The sequence below is a fragment of the Peromyscus leucopus genome, chromosome 9, assembly GCF_004664715.2.
Source record: "Peromyscus leucopus breed LL Stock chromosome 9, UCI_PerLeu_2.1, whole genome shotgun sequence".
In the NCBI taxonomy this organism is placed as follows: Eukaryota; Metazoa; Chordata; class Mammalia; order Rodentia; family Cricetidae; genus Peromyscus; species Peromyscus leucopus.
In genome coordinates this window covers 9,456,742-9,470,225 of record NC_051070.1, presented here as the reverse complement: position 1 = coordinate 9,470,225, position 13,484 = coordinate 9,456,742, and the positions used below count along the sequence as shown (strand labels likewise).

Here is a 13,484-nt window from a genome sequence, read left to right as displayed (position 1 = left end):
TATGTTCGTTGTTTTTATTTCCTGGGGAGAAACTCCTCTGAGCACTTTTGTTTTAGTTACTCTCTGAGAAATAATACAAACATTCTCAAATGTGCTCAGGCTCAGAAAGGCCTGTGAAGGTACAGAGCGCTGAGGTGAACTATGATGTTAAAGAGAATAATCTGGACTTGTCCGTGATAGTAAGAATGTGATAGCTTTCCAGAGAGATCATTTCAGAAAATTCATAGTCAATTTTACAGAAAAATACTCCAAAGTACTAACATAAAGCATTTAAAAATAACTTTTCCTTCAGGTTTCTTTGAAACCTGTTATTAAGTTTCTCAAAAACCAGCTTATGCCTTTCGTATTGTGCCCAGTGTCCACTACATGAAATTTGAATACAAAAATCCCATGCATAGGGGACCTTGATTTGTAGAGAAATGTTTCCTATTACTTCCAACCCATGGTTCTCATCTCCTTTTCTCTGATCCTTCTTAGACATACTTTTGTTTCAGCAGGTCAATGATTTCCCAAATGAACCGGGAGGAAGAAGACTGGGCTTCTGTCCACTAATTTGCTTCTTTTCTGAGGTCGCGCAGCCTGGCTGTCGCTGGGCTCGGCAGGATCTGGGCTGGGGCGGAGCTGACGGCCCGCCGGGGGTGTGGCTAAGGGCGTGGCCTGCTCGCGGGGCCAGCCAGCCCGGCTTTAGTGGAGCTCTGCGAGCCGGCACAGCCTAGGTTTGCGGCGCGAGCCCAGCGGCTGCTGCGCTGATAGCGGGTGCCAGATGCTCGCAGATTCTCCGCTTCTCCGGAGCTCGGGTTCGGCTCGTACAGCGCCAACTCGCCCCGGTCCCGGAGGGACCCGGGCGATGCTGAGCCTGAGAAGTCCAGCATCTCAACCTCGGGGCTCCAAAGGAAAAAGCCGAGCTCTTGCAGGTGAAGCTGCGGTCCGTGCGCTGTCTTCCGGAGGCCGCCTGCGCATCGCATCCCCTCCAGCCTCGGCCACGCATCTTACCCCGGCGCCACCGGCGCAAGGAGCGCGGGAGAGTGGGGACCACGGCGGGGAAGGCGCGACCCAAACACCGAGGATGGACACCCGCATCTGGCATCTGAGCTGGCGCTGTCTCCTCCTCCTGGCTCTCCTTGGATCTACCCGAAGCGAGGGTTTGGAGAGCTGCGAAGAAGTTCGGAAACTTTTCCAGTGGCGGCTTGGGGGAGCTGTCAAGGGGCTGCCATATACACCACGGGCAGGTAAGAGCCCTGCCTGGCTTGGCAGTGTGAGGACCTCCGGCGGGCCGGGGATCTCTGGGCTTGCAACCAGGCTCTCCCAGGCATCTAGGGATGGTCTTTCGTGAAAAGATGACCTTTCGGGTCCTCCAGTCCCACTAGGTGAATCGAGGTGAGGTCTTCAGGGATGCTTGCTGTGCTCACCCGAGTAGAGCAGCTTCAAGGGGCCCCTTAACTGCGCCTGGGGTTCCTTCAAGCTCTGGAGCATTTGCTTCCCGCCAGTGCTCTTTCTCTTAGTCTTAGTGATGTGTTTGAAGGACTAGTAAAGGGGAGGTTTGTTCACCGTGCTGACAAGTCTGTGGATCTGTTCTTAGAGGGGATGTCACCAGGGGTCCTGGTTTTGCTGTTTTCTCAAAACCTCAAAGGAATTGTGTTGGTTGCCACAAGTTTGATGGTAAAAACATAAATTCTTATGTTTCCTTTGCTGGACAGATGCAGTCGATATTTTCTGTAATGAGCACTGGACCCAGTACACTCAGACATGGCCTTTAGTTGCCCCTCTGCACCCTGGCACCAAGCTTTCCTACAGAAATCCGAGCTGCTCAGTGTGTCTCCCAAACCCACAAAATAGTTTCTTGCCTAAAAAGCGTTAGGGCAACAGGCGTTTAAACCCTGCCTTTTGGAGGCTCTGAGCATGGTTGCTGTATGCCTGAGACTCCCAGGGAAAGGATACAGTTAATGTGGCGGGTGGAAAGCATTCTTCCTATAAGCTCCCTCTACCTAATGTTCATCCCCTGTGCCCTAGCCTAGCACTCAAATTCTTAGCTGCTGGCAGGAGAGGCAGTACACACTCTATCTGAAGAGAAGGTGTTAGCGAGCCAACGCAATTGGAGCTAAGTTAGTGAAGTAATGCTAGCTGTTGCTGAAGTCATCAGAAGGGGCAGAGGTTGTTGGGTGAACAAAGAATTTGTAAAGGCTGCCTGAGTACAGAACACATCCCTTTTCCAGTGCGAGGAGTCTTGCCTTTAGCACTCCCCAGTGGTAGCATATTGGCTTGGTTGCTTTTCTGCCAGTAAACTCGATGCTCATCATCCTTCCGGGGATTCTGGGCACATAAAACGATCAGTCAGAGCTTACATGACCACCTTTAAATATACCAATATTGATTTGAATGCCTATTCAGTACACAGACACTTTCTAATCTACTTGACACACATAGTTGATACTTCCAGCTTAGGGCATTTCTTGTCTCCTCAACAAATAAACAAAACAACAGCAGCAAAAATCCCCTTATATGTATGTACTTACTTATTTTAGTGTACTCTTTCATTAAGAAATGCATCTCACTTAGTTGCTTATAAAACTAAATGGTTTGTGTGCAATGGGTGTTGAGCTATGAAACCCTCACATTCTGAGAATTTTTGTCCCCTGAATGCCATAGCTTTGGCTGCGTGTTGACAGCTGTTCAGTAAGGCTTTGATTCCAACACCTTCTCACATCTCAGTGTTTCTAGTGCCTGCTGAAGACAACACATTGCAGAAAGGTGTCGAGTTTCATTTCTAGAACCTGTATATACTGTCCCTTTCTACAGCATTGATCACTGAGATAGCCTTTTACCACGGTGTAAGGGACTACTACTGAAGCTCTGCCCCACAGAAAAGCAAAAGGTTGTCAGTGTTGGCATTTGATACTTATGGCACAGACTAATCCTGGGAGGGCACGCACCTGCTTTTTAAAGTCATCTTGGGTTGTTTCCCTATTGCAAACTCCTTTTTTATCTGTGACCTCGGGTGATGGAGAGCAGAGCAGTTCCCACTGAAGGAGCTATGCTGTCGCTGGGCCAGCCCTGCTCTCAGAGACAGCAGTTCCCACTGAAGGAGCTATGCTGTAGGTGGGCCAGCCCTGCTCTCAGAGACAGCAGTTCCCACTGAAGGAGCTATGCCGTAGGTGGGCCAGCCCTGCTCTCAGAGACAGCAGTTCCCACTGAAGGAGCTATGCTGTAGGTGGGCCAGCCCTGCTCTCAGAGACAGCAGTTCCCACTGAAGGAGCTATGCTGTGGCTGGTCCAGCCATGCTCTCAGAGACAGCAGTACCCACTGAAGGAGCTATGCTGTGGCTGGTCCAGCCCTGCTCTCAGTGACAGCAGTGGTACTCCTGAAAGCAGTGCCAAGTTCCTTGGGTATTTTCACTGAGGAAAGTCAGGTGAAAGTATTGTGTTGATTTTGACTAACCCAGTAAAACCATTCATACACAAACTTGGTATGATACTGAAATTTTCTTGTATCATTCATTAATTTTAATGCCTCAGTAAAACATTAAAATGTTTTAGCATTGATTTATCTTTTTTCCCCTGCTAAAAATATCCCATTCTCAATTTGCATAAGTTGTGTGTAGCATATGCTTAATAAACATTTTATTCTTATATTTATTATATTTATATATATATTATAGTTGTATTTTTTATAACTATATAATAGCTAACATGATGAAGTCAGTAGGTGGCTACCTTGTTTTCTAAAATCACCCCGTCCTCAGGACAGTGTATATTTATATATCATTTCCGTATGAGAATACAAATAGTGCCATTTTTTAAAAAATTCATGTACTTACTTAATACATAGTCTTTCATTGGCTAAAACTAATACCTTTAATTTAGTGTTTGTTTTTTTAGCAGTTTATTTTTTAGTGCATTTATTTATTTATTTATTGCATTTCTTGTCCACAGGGGTTAACTCCTTAGGTGTCTAGCTAAATTGCTATTTCTGTAATATAAAGAAAATTGACTAACTTTTTACAGTTCCTTCCTACACTTGTGATTTTTATGTCTTCTGGAAGATCTTAGCTGGTTTGAAATTATTAAAATGGTGTGGACAGTGACTTAAGCTCCTTCTTGGATTCCCACCTTTGTTCTCTGCACTGCTCCAATTCCTCTAAGCCTATTGAGAGCCTAAGAATGTTTGGATGAGAAATGTAAAAAAGGAGAGAAGGCACAAATGTGATTAGAATTACAGATGTCCCTGTGTTCCGATTTTATTTTCTAAGTAGTAGTCAAGGTGCCCTCTGCTCTTGTTTATTTTATTCAGAGAAGAACTGTGAGTGGGGGCATCTTTAAATGGCCCTTCTTTTTATTTTACTCATTGGGGAGGGGAGACAATGATTTCTTCACAGATGTATTTATTATTTTAGAGGATAGTTAAGGGATTTATTTAAAACCAGCTGTCAGATAACTAGCATATAATTAATCTTAGTGGGTGTTCATCTATCTCAAATACACACTTTGTAGAAAAATCTGTGGAACAGGAGCCTTAGTCAACTTTTCATGACTACACAAGATTAGAATACCTGATGCAGTGAAATCACAAACAGAAGAGATTTATTTGGGTTTGTGGTGTAAGGGGCTCCAGTGCAGGTTTCCATGGCCCAGTTGACTGGGACAGCCTAGGTGATTGTAGGTAGGCACTGGAGACTATACACTTGAAGGTGAAGGCACCAGAGTCCAGGAGCCCCTTCTGGAGCCATAACTCCAATGATCTAAAGACCTCCTGCAGAATTTACCTCTGGAAATTCTAAGACTGCCACTCCTGCACCAGGGTTTTCCTACAAGACTTTTGTGGGGTGCTCAGCACCCAAAGTATAGCAATCATTTTCACCTGGATGGTTTTAGCTATCTATAGAATGGTAGTCAATTTGAAGTGACAAAAACAGAAATTCTGATATTATGCGATACTTTAAAGTAGAACTCTGTGAAGTGGCTTTGGCTCTGGGGTTGCTTTAAAATGCTTTCATTTAATCACACCATAAAAGGTCAGTTTGTCTCACTGTAACATACAATAACAGCAGTCTACCTAATAAACATGGGGCTCAGAATTACACACAGCTGGGCTGTGAAAGTTGAAGGTTCTACTTATAGTTCTCCATGTGAAGTTGATAGGTTGTCATCTTTTAAAATGTGTGTGTGCGTGTGTGTGCATGCGTGCACACGTGTGTAGCTGGAGTTATCTCCAGTCCCATCCAGGCCGCAGCCACTCAGACCCAAATAAACACACAGACACTTTTATTATTTAAACTGTTTGGCCTAATGGCTCAGGCTTCTTGCTAACTGTTCTTATATCTTACATTAACCCATTTCTATTAATCTATAAGTTGCCACATGGTTCGTGGCTTACCGGTATCTTTACATGTTGCTTCTCATGGTGGCGGCTGGCAGTGTCTCTCTGACTCAGCCTTTTTGTTCCCAGAATTCTCCTCTCTCTTTGTCCTGCCTATACTTCCTCCCTGACTACTGGCCAATCAGCACTTTATTTATTAACCAATCAAAGAAACACATTCACAGCATATAGATATCCACAGCATGCGTGCATGCGTGTGTGTGTGTCTGTGTGTGTTTGAATGTGGTGAGCATACATGCCAGGGTTGCACTTATAGAAGTAAGAGCACAGCCTTTGGGAATGGGTTCTTTCATCCCGGCATGGGGTTGCAGGGCTTAAGACAAGCGATAAGGATTGCAGGGTCAACACTTTCACCCATGGAGTCACCTTGTTAATTAAGTTTAATTAAGTTAAATAAGTTAATTGTCATCTTATACCTCTTTCCTGGTTTGTAAACTCTGAACTTTTACTTTTTGCCTTGATTTAAACTTACTTGATTTTTAAGGGTGCAACTTTAGTGTGTCTTAATTCTATATATCAAGAGGCTTTAAGAATAATAATTGAAATTTTTCATTCACAAATATTTAGTTTTAAAATTAGAAAATGTATTTCTATTTGAAATGACATTATTTGCTAATGGTAGTCTATCGGTTTCTTGTGAACTACTATACAACTAAGAAAGAAAGTTTATTTCAATGCTCGGAGCCATGTCTGTATAGGTGAGGCAAACACTACAGGGCTAACTGTAAGCACTGCACAGAACTATATGTACGTATGCTCCATCTTCCCTCTCTCACGATTGCGGTGACTTTTTAAACCTGGTGTCACAATCTTCTATTTGTATAATGGTTTCAGGGTGGTTGCAATTTGGAAGCTTGTAGCAGGAATCTTAAAGAGTCTTATTAATAAAATCAAACCTGGAGCCAGTTATTGGGGTGAATGCTGGAAGATCAGAGAAGCAGAACAAGCCACAGCCAATTCCTCGCCAGTTCCTCAGCTGATCTTGTTTCCTCAGACTGGAAGCCTCTGTGTCCTCATCTGAATGGATCTCAGCTGAACTGCTGCTAAAAGCTAAAAGCTTAACTAGCTGAATGCCTCTAGTTTCTCACACCTTATATACCTTTCTGCCATCACTTGCTGGGATTAAAGGCTCACTTTCTGGGATTAAAGGCGTGAGTCACCATGCTTGGCTGTTTCCAATATGGCCTTGAACTCACAGAAATCCAGGTGGATCTCTGCCTTTGGAATGCTAGGATTAAAGGTGTGAGTGCCACCATTTTCTGGCCTCTATGTCTATCTAGTGACTGTTCTGTTCTTTGACCCCACATAAGTTTATTAGGGTGCACAATATTTTGGGGAACACAATATCACCACAGAAGCTCAAGAGGAACATTTTACACTCACAACTTTTGCTTCTTTGTCACTAATTAAGAATTTCTGAAATGAAGGTTTTGTTACTCCATGATGTATGTGTGTATAATGTAGATTATCTAGATTACCAACTAGATTATCTGGGAATATGGTCATGGATCTAGACAGCTAAATTACAATAGCAATTAGTTTGAGTGGGGAATAGCATGTGCGCACGCACACGTGCCAGCAGGTACACACACACACACACACACACACACACACACACACACACACACTCAGGTGAGGGGAGGTGAAAAGGGAGAGACTGATTGAATTGCTGGCTTATTTGCATGCTTCAAATTTCATCTTAAATTAGCATTTACAAAACCGGATTATACCAGTTATTATTGTATAATGCCCTTTCTTTTGTTACCTGGCACCTGTTACACACCCCTTTTCCTCTGTTACCCGGCACCTGTTATACACTCCTCCTCTTTCACCTCTAGATCGTTCACTATGGATTACATGCTTAATGAAAACAGAGAACGTATCTACTGGGGCCAGTGTCACAGGCATGTTGTCGTCTATTCTGTCACACAGGAGTCCACATTCAGAAGGATGTCATTCCTATTTTAATGCACTATTGGCCCTGTATTGAAATTTGAACACTGGTCTTGCATTTGCTTCTGACTTGGGATCCTGAAAGTCATACAGCTGATTGATCTTGGTTTGTACTCTATTTTTTGGATACTGTCTGGTGCATAGACCAAGATTTGTCACAAAATAAGAGTTGCAATGCTAATTTATTTCGTTAAGCTGAAAGAAGTACCTTGGTACATTTTTGGAGCTCTCTGATTCTTAAGCTATAGAATAAAGTCATGAGTTCTGAGTATCTAAGACCTTGTTGTCTATATGCTGGGATTTTTAAAAAATGTTTTATAGTGTTAAGCCCATGGCTCTGAGATGGGCACTCTTTTTGGCTTTCTTCTTCACAGAAGAGTAGCACCATCACAGCAAAGCCCATCAGGGCCTAACTGAAAGTTTTACACATCAGATCAGAGAAACATATTTTTAGCCATTTCCTATGTGATACTTTTCATAGCCTACAAACTTCACTAACACCTACAAGCTGCAGAGCTTTAGAAACCCCTGTGCTGCAGGGACTGGAGAGATGGCTCAATGGCTAAGAGTATGGTTCTTCCTTCAGAGGTCCTGAGTTCGATTCCTGGCACCCACATGGCAGTTCACAACCATCTGTAGCTATAGTTATATGGGATCGTATGCCCTCTTCTGGTTCATAGATGTACATGTAGACAAGACATCTGTATACATAAAAGAATGAAATCTTGGAAAAATACAAAAACAAAACAAAAGGAAACCCCTGAGTTCATATATATAGGGCAGCTTTTTGAGAACTCAAACTTCCCATCTGTTTGTTGTTGTTTAGACACAGGAGAGTTCCTACTCCAATTCTTATTTTTAAAATATGTATGTATGTGTATGTATGTGTGTATGTATGTATGTATGGGTGCTTATATTTGCACATGTCCCTGAGGAGGTCAGAAGAGGGTGCTGAACTGAACTCAGGTTTTCTAGAAGAACAGCGAGTGCTCCCTATCTGCAGTCCTGTGGTGACCCTGCGTTTGTCCCAGGAAAGACTTCCTCTGGGGGGCAAACTGTCACAGCTGCATGCAGGTAAAACACATTGTGTGCTGCTTTCAGCTTGTGTTTGTGTCTCCACAGTACCAGCCCCAAGGTCCAACTCCCCAATTATGGGCCAGTACCTAGTTATTCATATACCTCAGAGACTTATTTTAAATGTATTTCTGTTCTTTAGCATACTAATACAGTACTTGAGAGAAGAATCTGTAATTGATTTTTCTCATGTTTGTATTCATACATAGATTTTGATGAATAGAATTTCTTTTTTTATTAATAATTACTTAATAGGCTATTCATTGTGCTTAGCCATAATTTCTATTGATTAATCCTGGTAGGATGAAGGATGTATTCATTAAAGTTTTGGGTTTTTTTTGTCATAGATTCTATAAAGTGACCTCAACCAATAAATTTTCAATTTAAAGGAATTTTTAAACCGATTTTATCTAACAGTTTTGAAATGGAGCAAGTGAATGGCCAGCCAAGTGTTTGGAAAAGGATTTTCTCCATTGTTCTGCAGAGAAAGGAAGTCTTTAGGGTTTTTTTTTTTTTTTCACAGTCACTGCCATTAGGAGGCCAGTGTATCTCCTCTTAGAGTTTTATTGACTTGTTAAGAGAATGGAAAAAGAATGGATCAAATGCAGAATGTATTCTGTTCCATGTCATTTGCTTTATGCTTTATTTGGATCAACTTTTATTCATTAATTTTTTTGCAAAATGAAATTTCTTCCATGAAGAAATTACTAGTAATGAACTGTGAAGTGAATCTGCCTTTCTTCTTCCAACCTTGTTAATTTGATGCTGAGAGTAACACTGGGCACCACATTATGGAATGACTCCTGGGTGGAGAAGAGCTGTGTTTGCTGAAGAGCACTGGGATGGTAATGTTGAATGTCAACTTGACAGGATCCAGAATAATGATGGTGACAAATCTCTGAACATATCTGGATTGGGTTGAGTATGAAGACCTACCTCAGATGTGAGTGGCATGATTCTGTGGTCCTGGACTGAGTGAGAAGAAGGCAGGTGAGGCACCAGCATCCATCCTTCTGCTTTCTGACTGTAGATGCCGTGTGACCAATGTGGATGCGCTGTGGTCATGCCTTCCCTGTCATGGTGAACTGTACCTCGGCCCATGAGCCCACACAAGTCATTTCTTCCTTAAATCTCACTTGACAGGCATGTTGTCACAGCAGTGAGAAAAGTAGCCAATATAGACACCAACTCAGAGTTCAGAGCAGCAGGTGGGCCAAGTAGAGTGACCTTAGACTGTGAGGATACAAAAAAGTAACTGCTGGTACATCACAAACCATGCTGTATTGTAACAGGCAACTATCAGTGTCTGGGAAGTATTTCCATTAAAGACAACCTTAAAAATCCTTTCTTAGTCTTTTCTCAAATCCACTTATTTTAAATTAATGACATAAAATTATTTATAATTATTATCTACAGCATAATTTTCACTATATATTGAAAGTATAATATATATATATATATGTGGTATTGTGTTCCCCAAAATATTGTGCACCCTAATAAACTTTTCTAGGGTCAGAGAATGGAACAGCCACTAGATACAGAGGCTAGAAAATGGTGGCACTCACACCTTTAATCCTAGCATTCCAGATTTGTCTGGATCTCTGTGAGTTCAAGGCCAAGCATGGTGACTCATGCCTTTAATCCCAGAAAGCGAGTCTTTAATTCCAGGGAGTGATGGCAGATAGCAGAAAGGTATATAAGGTGTAAAGACCAGGAACTAGAAGCTTTTGCCTGGTTAAGCATTCCGGCTTTCGAGAAGAAGTTCAGCTGAGATTCATTTGGATCAGGACTCAGAGGCCTCCAGTCTGAGGAAACAGGATCAGCTGAGGAACTGGCGAGGTGAGGTAGCTGTGGCTTGTTCTGCTTCTCTGATCTTCCAGCACTTACCCCATATATAATATGAATATATATAATTTATGTATGTTTGAAGTAGCTAATTCTAGTAAATAATACAGATGTAATCTCACAATGGATCAGTCTTGGTGGCAAAAACACTTACGTGCAGTCTCATCATGTCTGAAGACTCAGTGTGCCGTCGCTGTATGTATCAGTTCATTGTACAGCAGAGCTCCTGAACTTAGGTCTTTCTAACTACAGTTTTGTAGCCCTTGATCAGTATGTCCATCCAGAGTCAACTGAGCCTGAGGTAGCTGCCCTTTTACTTTTTGCTATTACAAACATCAGCTTTCTAGATCATGTGACCTTTGTCTGTTTGTACTTCACCTTTTTTACTCAAGATGGTGTCTTCAACATTTATCCAAATGGCTACAAGTGATAGGGTCTTATCTTTTAAAGACAGGCCATATTCCATTGTTTGTCCACACCACACTTTTCACCATTCATCTATTAACTAAGGGACACTTGGATCTATCAAGACTTTAGGACCTCTTTTCAGTGAAAATGCGGAAAATTATTTTTGCCTGTATAAAATATGAGTCATGATTTGTTTAGGACATCTTATGAGAAACATGGAGAATTTCCCTAAACAGAAGAATTATCTGTGTCAGTGCTAATGAAACACACATACATATTTTGATATGGCTCAGCTCTCCACTTAAGTATGTTTAAAAATAGTCATGTTCTGAAAGTTAGTAAGCATCCCTTAGTACATGATTAAATTTTTATTACTCATTAGGATAAGGAGTTTGAATTACTTTTTCTTTTCCTTCAATGTTATGGTAAAATTTATCTTAGTTTTCATAATTCTGCTTAAGCAATATAATTCATCTCTACAGCTATGTTCTTAGAGCTCATATGTTTCAGCCTTCTCTTTTCTTACATGTTGGGGAAAGATGAAATCTGTGAAGGGAGTTGAAGTGAAAACACAGTGTACCTACATTGATCAAATAAAATGAATGAGAAAGCATTACCCTGAGGTGTCCTGTTCATCTCATATAGATTCTTTAAGTGGGAGACTGTCAATATTAAATTACTAGTTCAGATTTATTTGCTTTTTGAATAACTCTGTTATTTAGTAAGGTTAGACCAAGTTACATTTGGTTCATTTTCTTTTGATCATTGAGATGTCTGTGTTTAATGAGGTGAACCTGAAGTAGATCAATAAAATGAAGAGATTATTAGTTCATTCTCACCAGGCTTGGAACACATTTTACTCTGGATTTAAAAAAAAAAAACTCTCTCTTTTTTATTTTATTTTTTTAAGAAAAGGTTTTGATCAGTTTAAAAGGTAAAGGAACTAGGAATAACACAGGGAGGCTCACACAGTAGAGAAATCAATGAGCCTCTGCAGGCGCTGTGTGTCAGGTGGACCTGTGTGGGTCTGTGCATGTGTGGCTAAGAGCTTTAGTTTGAAAAGACAAAGCTAAGGTTCCTTTCCCCTCTGGAAGTTCACTGGTGCAAAAAAGCTCCAGATCATTAAATATTTAGCCTTTAATTCATCTATAAAAATGTCTTGTTGTTGTAATGGGAATGAAGAAAAAAGTCTGGCAAGGCACTAAAATGTTGTTTTGCGGACAAATAAATGGGAAAGGCAAACCGAGTATCACAATTTGTCACATGTGGGAGTGCAGAGAAATGAAGTTATAGTTTTGAAATGGCTTAGTTTTGTCCATACCATTTATTAGATGTGTGACATTTAGCAAATGGCTCAACTTCTCTGAGATGTTCAACTTGCTTCTATACAGATGCTAGTATATACAGGTTTCTTTTCTCCTCTGTTGCCTTCTGAGAACCATGGTATGCTGACACTTAAAACATTGGGAACTCATGAAATTTAGATCAACAGCTGTGGAGCCTGCGTGGGACTGGTCTAGGCCCTCTGCATAGCAAGACAGTTGTGTAGCTTGAGTTCCTTAAGGGGCCCTGGCAGTAGGATCAGAATCCATCTCTGGTACATGAGCAGGCTTTTTGGAGCCCAATGCCTATGATAGGACACCTCGTACAGCCTTGAGGTGGGAGGGGCTTGGACCTGTCTCTATTAAATGTATCAGGCTCTGCTGACTCTCCATGGGAGGCCTTACCTTCTTGTAGGAGAGAATGAGGGGTGGGCTGGTGGGGGTTGGGGTGGGAGGCTGGAGGGATGGGAGGAGGGAAGAGAGGGATCTTTGATGGTATACAAAATGAATTAAAATTTTTCTTAATTAAAAAAACATTTCACAGATATCTCAGTGTACTGGCTAGTTTTATGTCAACTTGACATAAGCTAGAGCCATCTGAGAGGAGGGAGCCTCAATTGAGAAAATGCCTCCATAAGAGCCAGCTATAAGGTATTTTCTTAACTGCTGAGCCATCTCTCCAGACCCCTATAAGGTATTTTCTTAATTCGTGTTTGATGGGGGGCCCATCCCATGGTGGTTGTTGCCATCCTTGCTGGTCCTGGATTCTATAAGAAGTTGGGCTGAACAAGCCAAGATGAGCAAGCCAGAAAGCAGCACTCCTCCCTGGCCTCTACATCGGCTTCTACTCTAGGTTCCTGCCCTGCTTGAGTTCCAGTCTGACTTCTTTTATTGATGAGCTGTGATGTGGAAGTGTAAGTCAAATACAGCCTTCCCTCCCCAAGTTGCTTTGGTCATGGTGTTTCCTCACAGCAATTGTAACCCTGACCAGGACACTCAGTGTTGTCACTTTTCTTGTTGTTGTGACAAAAGGCCTGACAACATCTACTTAAGGAAGGGGACGTGACTTTGTCTCAGTGTGAGGTATGGTCTGTCACAGGAGGGAAGTCATGGAAGCCGGAGCCTGAGGCAACTGGTCACCTTGGATTTGCAGTCAGGAACCCCAGAAAGGGAATGCTGGTGCTCCTTGCAATTTCTCCTTCTTTTTTTCTTTGGTTTTTCGAGACAGGGTTTCTCTGTGTAGCTTTGTGCCTCTCCTGGAACTCACTTGGTAGCCCAGGCTGGCCTCGAACTCACAGAGATCCACCTGGCTCTGCCTCCCGAGTGCTGGGATTAAAGGCGTGCGCCACCACTGCCCGGCTGCAATTTCTCCTTCTTATTGAGTCCAGGACACAGCCCATGGAGGTAAACTCCTTCCCTCCATGCAGATTTAGGGTTGTTTTTTCTACTGCAGATCAGCTGTCTACACGGCAGAACTACAGCTGTGTAGCTTCTAACAGCAGGAAGAAC

The 13,484-nt window shown here is 42.2% G+C and overlaps 1 protein-coding gene across 1 annotated transcript in view; it reads left to right on the top strand.

The window, feature by feature from the left end:
* Nucleotides 1-677: 677 nt before the first annotated feature.
* The window catches only part of Gpc5 (glypican 5), a 1,331,644-nt gene continuing 1,318,837 nt past the window's right edge, over nucleotides 678-13,484 (top strand). Inside the window, exon 1 of the mRNA XM_037208786.1 lies at nucleotides 678-1,229. Coding sequence (XP_037064681.1) covers nucleotides 764-1,229 — 466 coding nt within the window. The 5' untranslated portion in view covers nucleotides 678-763. The remainder of the gene's footprint in view (nucleotides 1,230-13,484) is intronic.